This window comes from Neolamprologus multifasciatus, chromosome 23, assembly GCF_963576455.1.
Source record: "Neolamprologus multifasciatus chromosome 23, fNeoMul1.2, whole genome shotgun sequence".
Classification (NCBI taxonomy): domain Eukaryota; kingdom Metazoa; phylum Chordata; class Actinopteri; order Cichliformes; family Cichlidae; genus Neolamprologus; species Neolamprologus multifasciatus.
Genome location: NC_140460.1, coordinates 35,626,772 through 35,648,255, shown reverse-complemented (window position 1 = coordinate 35,648,255; position 21,484 = coordinate 35,626,772). Strand labels below are relative to the sequence as shown.

Here is a 21,484-nt window from a genome sequence, read left to right as displayed (position 1 = left end):
CTATTTTGAAGCTGCAATGCTAATGTTTTGGACGCTGTCATTTTGGTTTTTGGAAGCCAGCAGTTACCTTATACCATGGATATTCAACTACGAAGTTAGTTGGGCCAGATTTTCAAACCGAGGAATTTATCTGGGCCAGATATTTTTTTTGAAGCCAGTAAGCAGCATATCATGATCAATTTCAAACCCACACAACTGTATTGAAAAACAAGTAATTTTTTTATTCCTTTCCCCTGTAAATCTGGTGACCTCACAAATGCACACCAAAAGGTCCATTTAAAAAAAAGGGAGCTATAACTAAACTATTTTTTGCACATTTGAAATAATAATAATAATAACAAAAAACATTTTGATAATTCCCTTTCAAATTAAAATAAATATTTCGCTGACCACTCACTTTTCCTGCCATGGATGGAGCCCCATCCGTCACAAGTATACAGACATGCTTCATATCCAGACCATTTTCCTCAAAAAGAGCTGAAATCTTCTCAAACATTATTTCGCCAGCTGTGTCCTCTAACGGTAGTAAGCGAACAATTTCCCATCCAAAAAACGGACATATACGCACAACTGTGCATTATCAGTTCTGTCTGTGATCTCCTGCTATAGACATTACATCAGTTTTCTTCAGGTCATCTAACAGCATTTCAAACTCGTCTGACGCCAGAACTTCAACTCTACGAATATTTGAACTGTCCTACAGGGGTACGTTTTTAATAGCAGATGTCACACTTACTTTAATTTTTTCATCACTTTTCACCGCATCCACCACGGCCAGCATGCAGTATTTCACTGTTTCAGAATCTGTAAAAGGCCTTTTCTTCTTCGCCAAGAAGCAAACATGAAGGGAAGATGCTGCAGCTCTCTCTTGGGCTGTACAGGACCCTCACCATGGTAGTACAACTCCGGTTGTAAGCTTATTAAACTCGGTAAAATGAATAAGTATTTGTCAGCCCAGGCAGGGTTAAACCGACAGTTTTCATTGTCAATTTTGCACTTCTGGAGAGAGAAAGACATGCTGTTGTCGCATCATATATTACGATGATTGTTTAATATGTTTACATCACGGTGCATTGTGGGTTAAATATTGCTAGGCTACTAGGAGTGTTGCATTCACAGTCTACACCAAGCTGTAGGAATTTTTAATTTTTTTTAAATTTATAAATTTTTTGCGTTTTCTCTGTTTCTGCCAGGACCACAGGCAGGGCCACTCGCAGGTTGCTTCTGGGCCGCATTTGGCCCGCGGGCCGCCATTTGAATAGGCTTGCCTTATACTGATGAACGGTTGGAGTGCCAAGTTATCAGCTAATGCTGTCTAGCAGGGTTAGCGATCTGCACTCAAAATACTTATGGGTTCAATTTTAGTATAATAAAATCCTAGAATTTAATTTACCAAAACTGAAGCACAGTCTTCTGGGATGATCTTTAGCACAAAGAAAGCCATCATATTAGTTATAATGATCAGCTAAAAATACTCCAAATGCACAAACAGTGCACACACAAAGTGCAGAAATCCAGTTTAATGTCAAAATATGTTTTGTGATTTTCACTGCTGTATAGTTGGAAGTTTTGACGTGGGAGTCTTTAGGGACTGACTCCTTTTTGGAACCAGCCCCAAGTGGCCATTAGAGGAACTGCAACTGTTGCCACTCGAGCGTAATAATGTAACTCTTCCACATCTGAGGTTGACCCTTGGTGAGGATATGCTGTTACATTTTACAGTAGTAAACTATTTGTGGATATGTGTATGTGTTAGTCCCCATAGGGAAATTGCTCCTCTGCATTTAACCCATTCACCCAGTGAAGCAGTGGGCAGCCACCAATGCAGCGCCCGGGGAGCAGTGTGTAGGGACGGTACCTTGCTCAGGGGTACCTCAGGGTAACCGTTCAGTGGAGTCGAACCCCCGACCTTCCGATCATGGGGCCACCACTCTACCTACTGAGCTATCCCTACCCAAATTGTGTTTTCTGGACAAAACAGTACTCTTGACATAACTTTCCTGTAATTTAACAGTGAGAATTTTCCCCTAAACACATCTGGCTTCCAAAAACTAAGTCTGGCAATGGACAAAATGCTCACACCAGTGCTTCACAACAGGACTTTATAAACAATGGATGACATCATGGTGGCTACATCTATCGTTTATGCAGAGTCTGAGGCAGTATTCCTGTAACATCATTTTACAAGTGAGCTGACAGGAAGCAACGGGTTGCACACTGACACATGTAAACAGGAGGATTCAAAGAGGCCCGACAAATGTTAATAAAGTAGACTGAGTTGGTTAAACATGTCTACCAAGTGAATTGATGGAACAATAACAGCAGATACTACAGGATGCAAGTGGAGTGGTTTTGACACAGATTGCTCAACGCTGGTTCCACATTAAGTATTTCACAAACTTATTTGAAATGCACCAGCGGGGAGGGTGGGGAGGGGGTTTGGTGGCAGGGCGTAGGGGCACTTGCCTTTCATGGTCTCTCTTGAAAGCATATTTGCAAAGGGGAAAGCTCATAAACAAAAATTACTACCAAGTGTTACAATGGAAGCACTCGATCACAGTTTCAGTTCTGCGGTCCATCTGTTACACTCTCGCCTCTGTGATTTATTTCTTTTAGTAATTAGGCTTACAGCGAGCTATTTGTCAATGCTGGAAGAAATTTTGCATCTTTGACATGCCAACTTTCCCTAAAGGAGTTTGTTTTTAGCTTGACCAACAAGTTGTTTTGTTTGTTTTAATTTTCCAGTGAGGATGGCAGAAATGAATCTACTGTCAGAAGATTTTTTTTTTTTTAAATTATTATTATTTGTTATGATTCAACTTTGATTCAACAAATCAAATGATTCAACAAACAGTGAAGTTTTGCTGGGGAGCATTCTGCCAGCCTGATTGCAACAGCACGTATAGCTCCATATTATGAGCTATCCACAAAGAAAACCCTCCCACTATGGGGTTTCGTCAGTCAAATCTTATAAACTGTGGAGCTCCATTTGTGGGTCACTGACATGAAAACATTTGTTCTACCCTGCTGTTGATAATCAAAAGCTTTTGCACTGCTGGTCCTCCTTCTTCAGAGCCCCGCCCATCCTTCGCTTTTCTCTCTCCGGCTTTAAGCGTCGAGTACCCAGAAAAATGCTGAATAGACCGGAAAGAGGCGACTTTGTGATCAAAATAAAAGCACATATATGGTTCTCATGAGTTGAAAGTCAATGTACTGGTATAGTATAAGCTTGCCTGTGTAATTATAGTGTTTTTTCCTTTGATTTGGAGTTATGATTTATTTATATAGCACATAACATTATGGGCAAACTCAATGTGCTTAACACAAAAGATAAAAACATAAAAAAGCTGTGTAGGTTTACTTTGCTTTAAGACGGGGGTTAACATAGAAACACGTTTCTCCAGTCAACAAATAAACTGCAGTTTGTTTAGTTTGTTTCTGGTAATACAGTATCCGTCTTCTAGTCGTGCCGCAAGACCAGGGTTAAGTCTTAGTTTGAAAACCTACGCCGGAAGTATCAGTCAGTAGCGTTGCCAGCTTGACGTGGGTCTCTGCTCTCTCTCACTTCTCTTCGCTCTGGTTCAGCATCTGTCTTCACAACAGTTCGCGGGGCGCGCAGTATGGATCCGTTACGCGTTACGCGCTATGGTGTCCCTTCTGGCACAGAGCGTTTCCTGACACGCGCTTTTCACTGCTGTGGAAACTCTTAAAAGGGGTTCTGTTGTGACTCGCAGTCTCCAAACTTCCAACATCTTTCGCTGTCTTTTAATGTGAGAAGAAGCAGAGCGCACAAGTGACCTGCGGACACATTTCCTGCGGTCCGTCCTGACGCGCACAGACACTTTTCTTTTTTGGAGGGGGAGTCTTGGGATATCATTTACTGCAGCTGCATTATTTACTATATGTGGATAATTATTCGGGACGATGGGAGACTCCGTGTTCTTCGACAGGCAGAATTCCTATCTTGTAAGTACCCCCCCTCAAGTTTATTAGCCGTGGATTAATGACAGCGACTGGAGCGTGCACTGAGACTCGAGGGCTTACATCTTGTAGTTTCTGCGCGCATGCCTGAGAAAGATGTTCATTTCCTGCACGATGCAGTTGTGTATCGATATGAAGCCTCTCTCTCTTTCCTCATATCTGAGATCATGCATTAAAAAAAGAGTGCCACGGAGAATTACCGTTATTTTATCAGCAGCCACTCAAAGCCAAGTTAAAGCCCAATTCTGCACCAGCTTTTAGAGCTTTCACCTCATAAACGTCACCCAGTCGGTGTGAATCAGAAATCTGAACCTAAGCAGAGCAAAGGGGCCTCAACATGCCAAAGAAAAAAAAGAAAAAGAAAGAGAAAAAACTTCCTGTGATGGAACTTTTGAAGAGGCATGTGGTGCGCAGAGCGCGTACATATGCACACACGCACACAAGACCACACATGCTTCCTGGTTTTTGAAAAGCGAGTCAGAAAGACAGAAACCTGTTGCCAGCTCGCTGTGGAGAGCCACAGGTGTTGTGTTTGACATTCTACACCTCGAAGAGCCGTGGCCCAAATGAAGGCAAAACACACAGATATGGGTCAAGGCCGTGTGGAGCGGTGTGGGCTGCTGTGAGAACTGCACCTTCAAAAATGTTTCCATCAGCGTTTTTTGTTGTTGTTGTTGTTGTTTTTTTGTTCCTCAGTTTGTGTTTGACGTGTGTTTGACAGATTTCTGAATTCTGAAAATCGCCAGAAGGTCTGGTGAAGCAGCCACTTGGGTTGCTTTGCAGAACAGGTTCATTTTAACTGGATCGGTTTTTGCTGTAGACACAGATTCCTCAGCCACCCTTTCTCCCGCCATCTGCTGCCCTGTCTCATCTCAAGTGGTGAGGAATCCTCCGCTAACTGCTCCAGCGGTCCGCCTGCTTGTTTATGAGCAGTGTTTCTGTGGCTAGAAGCCCTCATAACGCTCAGAGCGCTGATTGGAAAACAATACAATTTTCTTTTGCTCGGCTGGCCATCGCGCTGTGGTCTGGATCGGTGCTTTGTAGCAGGCCCGTGTGGTGTGAATGTCATCACCACATGGCCCACAGTTACGTGCCTAAAATTCATCCAGCAGAGGCCAATGAGGCTTTGGTGCAGTGACCAGATAGTTACAGTGGCTGCCGTCTGTCTAGAGAAATGAAATCTGATGTAACTGGATTTGTATTTGTTTATTGAAATTGTGGTCTGCATCTGTGAGCCCAATAATAAATGGCTGAAAATCATACCAAAAGCCCTCAGAATGACTGCTCTGATTGGAGCAACACAAACAGCTTTTAATAAATGTAAAGCCACAATAAGGGGACAGCATCTTTAAAGTCATATTGATGGCTTAAGTTCTTGTTTGGATTAAAACAAAAAACAAAAAAACAATTGTAGTGCCCAAAAGAATGTGATCCACAGTACAAGCATCTAACATGAGTTTCCTACCACCCTTAGGGTCAGGGTGAAGAGCTCAGTAAGTGGCATTCCTATTGGAGTTGCATTCCAACTGAATGCCACCCTGTGGATGTTTTCCAGTTGAGTACAACTGGGAGGAGATCAAAGGCAGAGCAAGAGGAAGTGAAGAAATGTTTATCCTATAGATTTGATGTCTTTTTGATTTTTGCACAGCTCCTGAATTAAGAGTAGTGTTGTAGCTAGGTGAATATGAACCTGGGACACTCGGCCTGAACCAATAGAAAAAAAGAAAAAAAGGCGCAGAATGCAGTTGTGCCACATATAAAGAAAGAGAAAACACAGTCTTTAGTTTCTTTTTCATAAAAATCACTAATCATTCTGTTAGGTGCACGCTTGATTATGCGGTCAAACATGTGGCTCGTGTTAAAAAATAGGACATCGACAAATGTCAGTATTAGCAGGTGCTGTTGATTTGCCCTCATTTAATAGTGCAGAGGTGCATGTGTGGAACTTCCACTGTCTTTGCAGATAGGCTGCTGCTGGTGGGCATGAAGTCAAAATAACTGGTCTGTACAACACTGAATTATGGCGAATATCCGTCTCACCCTACTAGAGACGACAGATTTTTAAGGCTGATATTGATGCCGATATCTGGCGATATCCTACTACTTGTTCATGCGTCCCCTAGACGCATGAACAAGTAGTAGGATTTAAGAGTGTAATAACGCACTGAAACAGAAGATGGCAGCACTGCATGTACAAGGATGCCAGCTGCCGTTAAACCCCGAAGAAGAAGAAGAAGCTCTGTCCCAGAATTCATAGCGCAGCCCAGCTCAGTTTCCAACAATGGCAGCAGCTAGTTAGTTTTAATATTACTCTTATTATTCTTTCTGGGTCACAAAATAAACGTTTAACATATTTTAGGCGAGAATGTAGCTGTGTAAACCTCAAATATCTGCTCAGTTTATCAAGACACCACATATTTTCAAAAGCGCTTCAACGTTTTCAGAGACGTCTGTTACCCACTAGCTCGATAGCTAGCCGGGGGCAAGGCTCACTAGAGCCCGTGAGAATACCGGACTCCCGGCAAATAGTTTTCAAACCCACCGCTGTCTTTCGCTACTCAGGTTAAACATATAAAAGTCACTTAGATAACTTAAAAATGTTATTGTTTGGCTTTTTTTAGTATTTTATTTGTTCCTGAGTAAATCGGTTTGGCTGAGATTAAAGTTATAGTTTTTACACAGCTGAATAAACGTCAAGCAGACAACTGATTATCAGAAGTGTGAGATGCTCGAGAACATACTCCGGTGTCCCGTTATATTTTAGATAGCAAGGAGTTTATTAAACTTCACCGAAACAATCTGCGAATTTCATTAAAATTTAATAAACTATCATCTTGTCTTTATTTTTAGTTAGCACATACCTTAAACACTTAAAGCTGTAAGCTAATGATAGTTATATAAGAGCAGATGCTGCTGGTGCAATAAGCTGTACGTTTTACGTACAATGGATGCATGATGTGATTAGTCGACTAATCGCAAAAATAATCGGTGACTAGTCGACTATCAAAATAATCGTTTGTGGCAGCCCTAGTGGTCACCGAATCAGCTTTTGGAGCCAAAATATTTGTTCAGTCCACTAGACTAGTTCAGTCATTTATTTAGCAACCACAGTGATTGAACACATAAGCTTAAACAAGACAATCAAGTTGTGTGTGCCACATCAGAAGATTAGTGTCTGTTTTGGTTTATTTAACCTACTTCTGTTGGGTTTGGCCCTATCAGTTCAATATTCCATGACAAGCTACAGGACTGGTGGGTTTAACTGATTAAACTTTGTTAATGACTTGTGGGTTTAGCTGTGGGTCATGTGCACCATGAAGCACTATGTTGTCTGGATGTCATATCGTGGCAACGGAGAAGTGAAGGAACAAGGAAGTGTCAGAACACGAGTTTGAGTGAGCTAATCTTGGACAACAGCCAGTTGTAGCACCAATAGTTTGCCACTAGTCCAATAATGATTGTCTTTGTCTTGAATCTTTTTTTGTATTTGCAAGTGTTAGCAAGTGTTACAAGTTTTCCTCTTTAAGGAAGGCTACAATTCAGACGAGGGGGTATTTTTAGAGTCAGAAATCTTGATATAGTGAAGAAAGATCCAGGAAGTCTTGTTTTATTTTAATTAACTATACTGTAAGGTAGCAGCTTTTGAGTTACACTGAGAAGTACAAGGGCAGACAGAGCACAACTCAAAGGAAACATTGATTAAATGATTGATGAGACTCCTGCATTAGCTTTTTAGTCTTAAACTCTTTGTGTCACTGATCAAATAAAAAAAAAATCACTACATCTTCCTCAAACCACCCAGAAATACTTGTCAGCCTCAGAGCGGCTAACTGCTTAGACATCCTCCCTCTTCTTTTGTATCCAGCTCCTCTCCTCATTTTCCTGCGTGCCATTGTTTTCAGGAACTTGAAATTCTTCTTTCACCTCCTCCTTCCACCTCTCCTCCTCTAATTTAGAAATGCTGGGAGCAAACATTTTTATAGCACTCTTCTTACCTGCTGATGTGTGACCTTGTTCTATCTTGGAAAGTTTGTTTGCTTTAGTCCGCTGCCACTGCCACTCCCAGTACAAATAGCCTTGAGAGGCACAAGCCTTTAACTCTTGTGGTCAATTGCAAAATAAAGAGGCTTTTTTGAAGATTGAATGAATCTTTACATGTTATCTAAGAGGAAACAAATGGCCGTCCCAGGCTCTTTAGTGACTGTTGTGAACAGCTGGGCTCGTGCATGTCCGTTGGGTGTTTGGACGAATGGCATCAACTATCCGTGCAGCTCCTTACTCATCAGCAGAGTGTGTCTATTTACTTTGATCACAAGTTTTCCAAAGCACACCCCAATCCAGATGGAAAACTTAGCGGGAGTGGAGGTTTTATTCACGGGAGTGCACTTGGTAAGAATGCACTGAGTCGTCGGCTAAATTTGCACTTTTGAAGCAATAGTTTGCCAATCAAAGCTATGTGAAGGTCTTGTTGACCTCTTGTAGAGTAAGTCATGAGTTGACACTGCACATGCTCATTAGCATGGCACCTTGTGGGACTTTTGCTCGGATATGGAAAGTGTAGAACAGTTGCAGCGTGGCAGGAAAAAGAAAACCCACAAAGGCAAAAAAAAAAAAAAAAAATGGCCTCTGTGCGTTCCATTGCTGTCACTTTTGGCTCGTCATGACAACACTGTCAGTCCCTCGTTTTTCTTCCTAGACCCATCAGGGAAAGGCACTTGTTTTATTATCAACAGCGAAAGAGAAGTCCGCCCTCCACTAAAAGTCTTGTCTTTTTATGGAGACGTCGAAGGCTGAGCGGAGGAAAGCAGAGTGGAGGAAACACAGAGGAGAAAGTTCTGGCGAGATCTGATCCAATGTTTGGAGGCAGATGTGCTCGGAGAGGCAGGAGTCTGTCTCTGAAGCTGGATAAAATATGTGCTCTAGATGTTTTAAGGAGTTTGATTTACCACTCCTGCTTGCCTTTTTCATTAGCTGATCCAGAGGTGTGTCCTTGTTCAGCCCGACCTAAGGGACTTGGCCAGTAGGCTCCAGTAAAGTTTAGGCACGTTTCCTGGTTGTTTGCGCACAAATCCGCCAGTGTATGTGGTCCGTCATCGTGTTGCTGTGTGAAAGTGAAGAAGCATTACATCATAGTTTGGGAATTTTAAAGAATCCCAGCAGCATGTTGCTACGAGATGGCGTAATGAGCTGGAATCAAGGGAGAACTTATCCTGGGTTTCAAGTTTTGAGATGTTTTCATACACACAAAGCAGAGCTGGATTCTAAATATTAACAGATTGTGCTGCCCCACTGAGAAATCCCTACTTATGTTTTCAACACCTCAGACAGCTGTTGCTCTCCGGATAACCTAAAGGAGTTGGGTCTGCCAAAAACCTGTTAAATCTCCTTGCTTTGCACTTTCTAGCATCAATAATAGTGAATTTGTGTCACATAGCAATCTGATGAGAAAAGTAAATGCTTGCAGACTTGAGGTTACATGGAAAAAAGTGACCCTTGCTGCTTACATGGGGTTAAAAATACAATTTAAAGTCAATAAGTAATAAAGGTAAAACTGAGGCTACTGTTGAGTCATTCTATCGAGCATGAAGTCTTGTTTTGCTGCTTCAGTGTGTTGCTGAAGGTTAAAGGGCATGGGGGAAAGTGTGTCTGTGGGTGTTTTTCCTTTAACAAGGTACATCTGCTTTTCTCCGACAAAAATGCCCACGTACCAATCGGTTCCATGCTGTATACAACATGACCTCACAGGGGAAGTCTTAGATTAGATAAAAGAAAATTCCATGAGACAGTCAATAGTTCATTAATTAAAAAGATCAAATTATCATTCACATGGTGGGCATCCGACTCAGCATCACATTTACTGATGAGAGCCAAAGTCCTGATGTCACATTTAGTCTAGCTGAGTCTTAACTACCGCAGTACAGTTGTTCACTGAGGTTTTTGTGCTCCACGTTCTCTTTCAGGACACAAATAAGTCCCTACAACAGCAACTATTTCTTTTCTTTACATTTTTCCAGCATTACTAAGTGTACCATGTTGTTTGTGGCATTGTAAAAAAGAATTTCCAAGTGGTCCAGCAACCAAAGATTGCTGATATATCTGCGGATGTATGTGAAGCTTAGGCCCCAATCACTGAAATCTAGAGATCAATTGGCGACCCCTTGGTAACCACAGGTCACTAGGGTTGGCAAGTGGTTGCTGGTATTTGCTTTGGAACTTTAGCAATCAATTTCAAAGATTTCAGTCTTTGAGACCTGTAGACCAGTCAGCGGCTATGGAAAAATATATTTTCCCTAGTTTATGCGCGGTGCTGTAATTTATATTGAAGATAACAACTTGTCTGCAAACACTTGCCAACTATTTGTAGAGCACTTTTTAACAGTTTTCTGTTTAGTGCCACAGTTTCTTCAAGTTTCACCACCACTCGACCAATAATTTGCCATTGCTTGCACGAGTTGGAATCTTCCATGCAAACTACCAGGAACTGCACCGATCTGCTGAAGGCTGAAGGTGTTTAGTGCAGCATTCTCTTTTTAACCCATTTAATCAAGCAACAGCCATCATCCTTCAGCAACCATTCATCAACCAGTTGGGGAATACACATTTTTCCCTAGTGACTGGAGGTGGCCAAGGGTGTCACCACCCAATCTCTAGGCCTGTATGACTAAACCTTGCCTAGCATGGGCTCCAGGATAGATAGTTGGCTCACAAGTTTTGTAGCAACCGAAGGTGATGGCTTCCAGATGATGCTTAACATCGACCATACAGTGCCAGGCCCTCCTCGGCTATGAACTCTGCAGCCAGCAATATTCACAATCAGCCACAGTTCAGATAAAAACAGCTGAAGTACATTGACCAACTCTATTAGAGGCATTAAGAGCCTATAAAATGTAACCAGCAACAATCTTGGACATTTTGGAAATTGTGTTAATTTACCAAGTACAAGGTAGTAAAAACAGAGTGCTGAAATATATCTTTATAAAAAAAGTGGCAGGTGCTGTGCACAAAACAAGCAAACCTTTTTCTTTGCACTGCTAACAATGCCTTAAGTTTTTGAGACTAAGAATAGAATAGCCCTTTATTGTCATTGTACATGAACACGAAATTGTGGGTGCTCCACAACCCAAAGGTAGGTCTGATTTAGAACTGTGGTACCCAAAATGCCACGTTCTTGGTGATGTAAAAAGGTAAAACTGAGACCTGTAACTAGGTGGTGATTCTTTTGCTTTTCTGTTCAATGCAAGTTTGGAAAAATTCTATGTATTTATGATAATGATGGCAATCTAGATGAGAGGGAACTAGTCAGTCATTCACCTTCCATCGGAATGAAAAAACTCAATAGTATGTGCTATTGCTAAAGCGTCAAAGCAAGATAGGATAAACAAGATAATGTCTTGCTATATCTGTACATTACAATCAGTTGCATAGTAACACAGTACAGAATACGCAGCAGCTGCAAAGGGCTGTTTTAAAGACAGCTCATCAAGATCTTACTATAAACGAGTGTGAACAAGTAGCTTCAAGGTGAAAAGCAGCCTAGCTTTACGGACAGTAAGCTGCCTCATTCTCAGTCTGTCGTGTGGTAAAAGCTGCCTGTCATATTACCGGTGTGTGAGTCTACGTGACCTGCCACCATGTGCACATTCAATTGATCATCACCAGCTTTGTCACCAGTCAGATGCTGAGTCAGATGGACTGATAGTATCAAATCGAGAGGTGGAAATCTGGTGACATCTCAGAGATTCTCCCTAAAGGAAATCATCTTCATCTGCCAAGATGATGCCAAGAATAACACACAGATTTTTGTGACATTAATAACGCACATTTGGCGCATGCTCGCGTGGGGTGTGGGCATCCATGTGTCGCTCGGTATGCATGCACAGGACGAACCCTTGCCATGTGCATGTCCATGCTTTCAGCTTGTGTGCAGACTGGTTAGAAGTGCGACCCAGGAGCTCAAGGGGCTTTTTTAGTGAGACAGGATTAGCTGCTCTCAAGGCTGCCACTGGAATGCGTGGATCAACAAGTCTGTTGTGGCAGTGCGCGGTCAAACACACGCACACGTCCGTTCCGTCGTGGCACATTCACTATTTATCTTTCAGCCCATTACTCTCTATTAATATGCCTGCTTTGCTTTCCTTCCTCTTGCTTTTCACACTGAGAACATAATTGAAATTTGATTTCAGCAAACAAGCACTGGTGACATGAGCAAATGCGCGGCTGTTTTTTTATCTCATTTATCAACTTGTGGATATAAATGAGGATTAATGGACATTTTGCTTCCCCACTGTAGAACATGTCATGTGTAGAGCGTAAATTCTTTAGTTTCATTCTAAAACTTCTTTTGCCACAAAAATGAAATGACGCCATCCAAGCAGGTGAGCGGAGACTTACACGTGATGATTGATGGATTAGCGCAGAAGTAGCTCTTTTGGAGTGTTTACACGGTGACTTACGCATGACTGCATCTTCAATCATTCACCCAGCGTGGCATCACTTGTTGGTTCCGCAAATCCTTGTGCAAATAATTCAATTTCCACACATTTCGAAACCAAAAAAGCTGGAGCAAACTTCTCTTCAAGACGGTTATATTGAAAGCACAGCCTTTGTTTATTTACCCCGTGTTGTCCCTGAAGGCGATGCAGCGGCGCTTTAGACAAATAAAATTGCCATTTCGCGGCCGGGAAAAGAAAAGAAACACTGCGCTCACAGAGAGTTGGCTCTTGCATGTGGCATTCTTCAAACTAACTTCAAACTGTCTGTTTCTTGCCAGTTATATTTATTTTTCTTTTAAATGGCAGCTTTTATGAAAACGGTGGGAGGAAAAAAAAGGTGTTGCCACACCTGAGTCCACATTGAATAATGACTAGATCCTTGGCACCAGGCCTAACCATGAAATGTTTCATGGGGGTAAATTCAGGAGTGTGTAAAAATGATGGTTTTACCAACAAAAAATCCATCAGTCCATCCACCTAAATTAGTTAGTTTACAAAAAGTTAAACACATATGCCTTGAAGACAGGTTTTTCCAGTAGTCCAAGAAGACCACATTACTGCTCTCTCTTGCAATCCTGTTTTGACTAATGTGGCCCAGACAGAATTCCCATCAATCCATCCATCCATCCAAGTCTGTATCACCGGGGCAGCAGTCAGCAGGGGCAGAGATACCCAGACCTCCGTTTCCCCAGCCACCATGTTTAGCTGCACAACCCAAGAACTCTTGGTTCAAATATAGAAAACAGCTGAACTGCCCAGTAAACATAAAGTACCACTGGCTTATCTTGTTGATTCTAGTAATCACCACTTCTGGGCCACGTAACTTTAAAATGCGAGAGAGCTGAACTATATAAAGTTCTTTGTTCTCATGCCGTAACATTGAGACCTATAATTTAGGCAAGGTGCAAGTCAAAAAGCAGCTCTAAATTCCCTAAAAAGAATTTTCACACAGCCCCTTATCTGTTGCACACGTCAAAGTGTTCACAAAGCACTGCGTGCTGTCAAGGCGGGAAGGCGAAAAGTAGTTTAGCGTGTTCGTTAAACACCCCATTACCACTTATCAGTCTCTGTTTAAATTGTTCAGCACCTCGTCATTATTAACACTTCATAGCGTTGTTCACTGGCACATGCTTGTACACATTTTATAGAGAGCTGAAGGTCGGCTGCTTTGGAGAGCAGGACAGCGGCGCCGAAACACTGCTGTTCATTCTCTTTCCGCTGGGAAATCAATAATAGACCAGCTGACCCAGAGATGACCCGTGTTACACGTGCACACGTAAACACATGCACTGTCACATCCACTGTGTCGAGAGAACAAAGCATCGCCGGGCATTGACGGGAGTGGCGCTGGGTCTCCAGGAAGTTACACTTGGTTAAAACTTCCTGGAGTGAAACAAGGCTGATGGGCTTTAAGTGTTGATTTTGTTAGTTTTAAGGAGTTCTGTCCTCTTTGACTTACTTGTCGATCAAAATCAGATCAGATATTAGTCAGTCATGGCTAATAAATGCTCAAATAGACTTGGAGGTAACTTTCATGTCTTTTGCACTGTAAGTGGAATTTTTTTTTCTTTCCAGCCAAAGTAAGCGAGGATATCCAACGTCAGTTAGTACTCGTTTTACCAGAGGCATGATAATGATTTAGTCCACGGCTTGATGATGAACTGAAAATAAACTCCATTACTCTGATGTATTTCTCTGTAGGTGAACCATCATTAAACATCACTGCTTTCACCAGGCATTAACAGCTCCATCAGGATCGCATATCATTATATAATGTATCTGACTGAAGCTTTTTCTCAGCCCCTATTATTCATCCCATATATACACACATCCCCTGGGAGCTGAGGGTATAGCAAAAGAGGAAGTAATAACACGAGGCAACACATGCGTCAATCAAGACTGTAGTGTCATTTCAGGTAACTTCTATGTAATCTAAAAATTTAAACTTTTGCATTGATGATTGTTAGATTAGTTCCCCTGATTCTTCCTTGCATATGAAAAGAAACTGGCTCCCAATTTTATTTAGGATGAAATGACACCATTTAGAAAGCATCATCCTATCATATTATATAACAAGGCGCCCAGTGGGATAGCTATACTAAATGTCTGGTTTCTGGATAACTGATTATCTGCAGGCTGTTCTAATAATTGGATTGGAAATAGATCCAGTGCTGCCTCAAACAGTTGTATTTGTTATGATGCTCATCAGCAGCAGTGCTGGTTACTAGAAGGAGGGCTAACATAGCATGAAGGAGGCAAACAGCAAAGATGAGCAGAATTTTGGATGTATTTTACATTTTAAGTCGATAAATTTGCTGTTTGCAGCTTTGAATTACCTGCAAACGGCAGTCAAACAAGACGTCGGTCACATAGGCCTAGAGGCAGCCCAAAGGAAACCTCCAGATGCTGTAGATAGAGTGTATTTCCTTAATGATTGGCAGAAAAATGTTTGTTTAGTATACAAGTTGTAGGTGACCATGGTAATCCAAAGAAACAGCAAAGAGGTTTGCAGAATAGCACTATCTTCTTCTTTGAAAACAGTTGCACCTTGCAACTATAAGTAACCTCCAGTAACCACTTGTCAACAGGTTGGGGAACACATTTTTCCCTAGTGTGTGATTGTATGATATGCTATCACAGACTTTCTTAAATGCTTTAGCAATTAATTTCACAGTGACTGCCAGTATTCTCTAGCAAACATTTGCAGCCGCTTGGGGAATATTCATTTTTTGCCCATGATCAGTAGTTGTCAGCAGTCTCAGCAGGGGCTTAGATTGAAAATAAGTAAAAAGATCCATCAATCATGCTTTCCTTGTCTTCCTTGGTAACTTGACTAAAGTGATTCCACTGTGCCTTGTCTGCTTCTCCATGTATGTGTCGAGGTGCACGCACACTTGAGACTGAAAGCAAAGAAAATACATGAAAGCAAAATGCAACATATACATATATCTTGGCTGTATTTAAAGCCATGGTATGCAGTTACAAGAATGTAAACGCTCACTAGCGGTTGAGCCATTAGTAGCCTTCGGTGCTAAAATCTGCTTTGTCTCAGCCCTTTTGTACTTTTCACTCCAGTTGTTGAATGCTTTCAATCTCCATCGGTGTGACTGCAAAGGCAGTCCAGACTGAACCGACTCTTTCTTGGAAAGAGCCCTAAAGCGTTTAAAAAAAGAGGCACGTTTAAATCAAAGATAAAGATAAACAATTTGTTCACACTGTCACACATGGTAAAAATAGAAAGGAAACAAACTGGGGAAAAAAGCACAGTTTTGGTCAGGCGTAATGAATGAGTCACAGGAAATCGCAAGACTATTTTTACCGTTGCATGTTTCACTGCAGTTGTTACGCGTCAAGTACGTGTTGTTTAAACTAACCCCAAGCAGAACACACTTTTTTAGGGTCTTTTTCCTCCTCGTAGAGGCTGCGCGCACAATTACACTGTGTCTAAATGCTCGCATGTGCCTCATAAAGTGACCGCAGGTCTGTTTTAAGTCTGTCATCTTCTTCGCCAGCATCATCCGGATTCTGAGGAGCTGAGCAGCATGTATAATCCCTGCTCTTTAACTACCTCGCGGGATTAACGTGGCACCCACGTGGAAAATAAAGAGCCTTAGTGGAGACTTTATTCTGATCCCACTGTGTTAAATGGTTACGGTGGAAGAAACACCAAGAGGGAAAACCAGAGAGAATGTTCTGTACTTTCTCTTTTGTGTGTGTGGTTGGGTCACGTTCTCACAACTGGTGTGAAAAATAAACAAGCCGTTTTTGTAATAGGATCAACATATAATAATATTGCTTACATGCATGGAAAAAGCTGAAATACGAGAGCAAAGGGCATTCACATGGAAGCTGAACACTGTGCTTTTGAAATGGTTCCGGGAGAAGAGAGAGTCATCTTAAATGGCAGCCGTAACCCCAGCTTCTTTAAAAGAAAAACCCAAAAGACCAACGGATCCAACGCGCAAATGTTTATTTGCCTGGAAGAATTCAATTAGGAAATCTTCTTGGGCAAGGAGGGGGTGAGGGCCATGGTTGCAAAACCACTCTTCAAATGAAAACTTTGAGAAGTGCGGTCGGTGAAATCAAGCTTGTTGTGAAATTAGACGAGCTGAGAAAAAAATGGCGGGCTCTTGGGGGAAAAAAATTAGAAACGGTCCTAAAGACAACATCTGTTCCAGAAATGACAGATTAATGACAAAAACAGCTTGGAATTAGAAATTAATTGCCAGAAATTCTTTGTACAATTTATTCTGTGCTTTGGCACATGCCCTAAAGCTTCTGGGAAACTCATAAGGCTTTCTGCATGAAGGAGAGGCTTCTCGTTTTTTGAGCGCAGTCGTCGTCATGAGCACAGCGGGAAGAAAGGGGACATCGTTGTCTGGTTGTTGGTGCTACACGTTCATTTTTGTTTGTTCCTGAGATATTTTATTGAAGCCGTGGCAGCCTAGAAGGTGAGGATGAAACCTGAGTAACCATTAGTGCAAGAAGCAAAAAAATTATAATGGGAATACTAGAGTCCTACTTCACATCTGAGGCCCTGGCACATTATGTCGTTTTGGCACAGATGCCGGTTCTAATCTCAGATTTCTTTTTTTATAGTACATTCCAGGATTGATGGAATGACACAGTGTTTCTCTGGGAGTGGTTTGTGTGTGTGTGAGGGAGCCAATTCTCACGGTGCTGGCATCGTAGAACGCTTAGATTGCAGAGTTCGATGGGAACCTAATGCCCATGGGGCCACTTACGCAACCGCTTTGATTGACAGATAAATGGCCCAAACTCACATTCAGAAACATCGTGCACTGTGTATGTATCAGCTGTCACATAATGTAACAATACTCTTTAATAACTTCATATGTTATTATATTAACTGCAATTAGCAGTTAATATAACTGCTAATTGCATTGCAATGCTAATAGCATTTCTATTAGCAAATAGAAATGAGATATGCAAAGAGGGTCTGACTTTTGGACAACCGAACACGGTTTCAGAAATACCAGCTCAGTCTCATGAAAGCTCTTTTAACTTGTATTCCTGGGCAAGAATCCATCGTACCATCCATGGACACATTGTAAAGGTATTTATTAAAATTTTAAGGGTGATGACAAGTAATTCTCATGAAAACAGAGGACAATTTGTGACGATTAAACATTTTCCTGTGAGACCAGGCTTATAATAATGTGGGTAACCACAAAACTGAGATGTAAACCTACTAGCAAAATAATAAAAAAAACATAGTTGGAACAGTATTCTTTGATTTGTGAGGAGACAGGATCCAAACACTGGACAGGGTTAAAGTTCAAAACATAAAACTTTATGTCCTTACACAGGAGGAAAGAGGTCATGAGGTCATTACCCATATTGTATGTGCATGTGTTCCCTATTAGCTGTTTACTGTCAGCTTGTCACTTTCGCAGCTGTTCTATCCCCCCATTAATTATTGTGATATACATATTTATGAGCTTGCTGATTATTTACATAAGTTGCAGTGTGTTTGACCTCTCAAGGCCACCGTGCACTGCTAAAGTTCATGATTTTTTGATAACCTTGAATTAGAAAGTTAAAAAACAAGATACTGAGAAACACATGAAACTATAACAAGAAAGCACTCGGGATGCCACTAACGGGATTTTATTTAATTGGTGATTTCATATAATTCTAATTAAAAAAATATTATGAAAATGTATTAACCTTTGCTTCAAAAAGTTTACATCCAGTGTAAATCTCATTTACTTGTGTTTTATGACAGTTTTGTGAATATCTTTGAGATTTTGGAACATTGGTCCAATAAACCAAAAAGCTAATTGTATAGGTCTTTTCTAACTTTCTGGAAACTTTCAGGATTTTATATGTTTACCAAGTTATCAATCAAGATAAAATCATTCTATTTAGTAGCTAATTATAGAGGCACATACGGGCACAATCTGTAACTTCCTGTCCAAGGTGTAAACCCCATTAAAACAGCAGAACCTGCCTGGGTTGATGGCCCTTTTTTGATCTCCATCGTTTACGTCTCCATCCTGTGTGTTTGAGTTATTAAAAAAACATTGTGAAAATACTAGATGCATGAATGATATGATATGAGCAGATCTAGGAAGCCAGTGAGGGATCATGGTCTTGTTAATAGACTTGTTACTGTGTTTGGTGAAGGTGTCTTTGTAGAGGATGGTACAAACTGTAAATTATTAATCCAAATAAACACTGATTGATGGGAAATTATAATATACCAGTATCATTCAAATGAACATGAAAACCTTTATCTTTGCAAATTGTCCTACTCCCTAATTCACACTGTAAGTGTCTGGTGACCGCAATCATCATCTTTTAATCACTGAAAGCCTGGACTGGTCTGTTTGGCAGTGATGAGGTTACCGCTGAGTTGTGACCTTAATTTGAGTTTCACATCACTCAGTAGAACGCATAAAGTCCTGGAGGAACTCGCAAACGTGCCTGCATGCACGCAAAGGACCGAGTACTGATTGCTCTGACCATCTCTGCTGCCATTAGGCTCTAATCACTTTATCTCATTTGAAATGTAGCGGGCGATGCATTTCTTCCGCTTATTTATGCTAAAACACACATGATCCTTACCCCTCAGTGCACACACACACACACACACACACACACACACACACACACACAGAGCAATCACTGTAATGCTCAACTCTCCACACTGGATTAGTAATGATTAACCAGCTTTATTAGCTCAGCCGGCTAGATTGGTTAAAGAGAGTGAAGGAGAATTTACCGACTCATATACAGTTGGGATTACACACATTCCTCGGCTAAGGTTTCATTTACATCTGTGCGTGTGTGTCTGTGTGTGCAGCTAAGAAGACAAAATGCTGACAGTGAAGACAGGGTGACACTGACACAGCAAAGTTACCTGGCAGGCAATCTCCTGGGTAAAAAGAATAAAGAACAGCTTTTCATTTACTCAAATCTCGCTTAATTTTTATTGCAGACCTACTAAGAGGATTTTTAGATTTTAGTCAGAGCATCACGGTGGAAACGGTACAGCAAAAGAGGGGCAAAAACAATGATGTTGAACTTGCTTACTCAAAATATGACCTTGGATATGGAAGAGAAAGTGAAGAAAGGAGATAAAGTAGGATGGAGAAAGGGAAAGAGTCAAATTTTCCATTGTTTATCGTCTGGCTCCTTGACCATCCCAAGCATTTTGAAGATTTCCCAACACACACTGCAAACAAATTAATTGTTTGCAAGGCAAAGCAGAGTTGAAGACCTACTCTTAGCATTTGAGGAACAGCTGCTACCAATCTGCTATCAAAAACATGGTGTATGCTATGATTTAAGACATTGCATGCAGAACAAAGGCTTAATAAATAAAACATATTAATTATTCTATAAAAATCGCTATTTCACTTTGCACAGGTCTCATCTATAGAGATAGAAAAGGCGACATTACAGCAAAAAAGAGTTTTACCATAATGACAAAATAAGCATGAAGCTTATGTCATATTGTAATTTTAACATGAATTCAGGGGAAGGGTGAATTCTCTAAAGTACTTTAATTTCTGCAAGTACAAAAACAGAATTTAATACTATGGGAGTATAATATTGCTTATATAATCTAGTCTGCCAGGGATAGCTGTGGTGCACCTGAACACCCAAAACATGGCACTTCATCAAGTAATGTAGTGTACTGATTTATGCACAGGGAGATAAAGTTTTGATTCTTTCGGTGTACACGGACACATACATAGTACATCCTTGCTATTTTGACCCAGGGTTTTGTCTCAGTGCAATAATTCAACATGAACCATGAATTTGGAATTGCAGAATGCCATTTTTAAGGCATTTGTGTTGGCAAAACGTTTAAGCTCCGATTGTTAAAAGACAACTTCAGATGAAAAACAATGAATAATTTAACACAAGCAATAAACTGTGAGACTATAAAATGAGCCCGATGTGAAAGTGGGAAAAACACATGAAATTGGTTCTTAAAGCTGTGCTAAAATGCTCACGTTTACAGAAAAGTTTTTTGACTTCTATGGACAGTTTCCCTCTTCATAAAACCTTGATTGAGATTTCAATCATCAATTTTTGTGTGGGTTCTGCTAATTATAGTCTCTGAACTGGGCCTGCCCAGTTTTTGAGGCACAGGATGAATATTTCTTGTTGTGCGATACAGCCCTTCCAAAAGTATGGCTTTACTTTTTTTGATTTGTAGTATTGCTTACTATGGATTAAGAGTTATAATGAATGTAGCTTGCTTACTATAATAATGAATAAAAACTCCACCCTTAGCTAAGGGCCATATATTTTTTTCTTTCTACAAAACAGCAACACGGCGGTGGCTCAAATGCTAAGGGTGAGATTTCAAAATGCAGTCTACAAGAAATGGATAATGCCACGAAAGGCTACATGGTGGCTAGCTAGCTAGCAAATCATGTTAGAATTAGCATAAGGATGACGTTAAAAGTCAGGTTGACAGAACAGCATTTCCCTATTTTAGTGGCCTCTTGACCAAAAATGCAACTTGACAGAAGGCCTCTATCACTTTTTTCATTTTCTTTTTTCTTAAACCACTCATCTACCAGTTTTTCCTCCGTATTTGTCAGAGAAAATCTAAGGTATTGGGGAAAAAAGCAAGGGGCAAGCATAAAAACATGTTCCATAAAATACATTAGTTTGAAAGTAGTGCTGGATGTCCATTTGCACAAAAACATAGATGCCATATTTACCATGAGACCAGGTTGGCCTTCTACAAGCCAGTACTGCATAGACACTCATATAAACACACACATTACCTCAACTTCTTGTTCTACTATCAACTGTGGTGTTGATACAATACCTGATTTCCTTTGCAGATTATGTAACCATTATGCAAGAACCTAAGTCTTGAAGGTCGGGCCTCATTACTACTGCAGGCCTTTCATATTAATCTGTCTTTAAAATGTTTGAAGTTCATTCGAGGCTTTAGATGTGCATGCCAGTGATTGGGGGCAATATTTGGAGCATGCACTCCAAGTTGCTCATTCTTGTGG

The 21,484-nt window shown here is 40.9% G+C and overlaps 1 protein-coding gene across 5 annotated transcripts in view; it reads left to right on the top strand.

Annotated features, from left to right (window-relative positions):
• Positions 1-21,484, top strand: part of LOC146492078 (rho GTPase-activating protein 6-like) — a 108,057-nt gene that overhangs the window by 55,425 nt on the left and 31,148 nt on the right. The window contains exon 1 of one of the 5 annotated variants that reach the window (XM_085150270.1): positions 1,270-3,966. The exons of the other annotated variants lie outside the window; for them this stretch is intronic. Coding sequence (XP_085006396.1) covers positions 3,925-3,966 — 42 coding nt within the window. The 5' untranslated portion in view covers positions 1,270-3,924. Of the gene's footprint in view, positions 1-1,269; positions 3,967-21,484 lie in introns of those variants that run through there. 5 annotated transcript variants of the gene reach the window in all.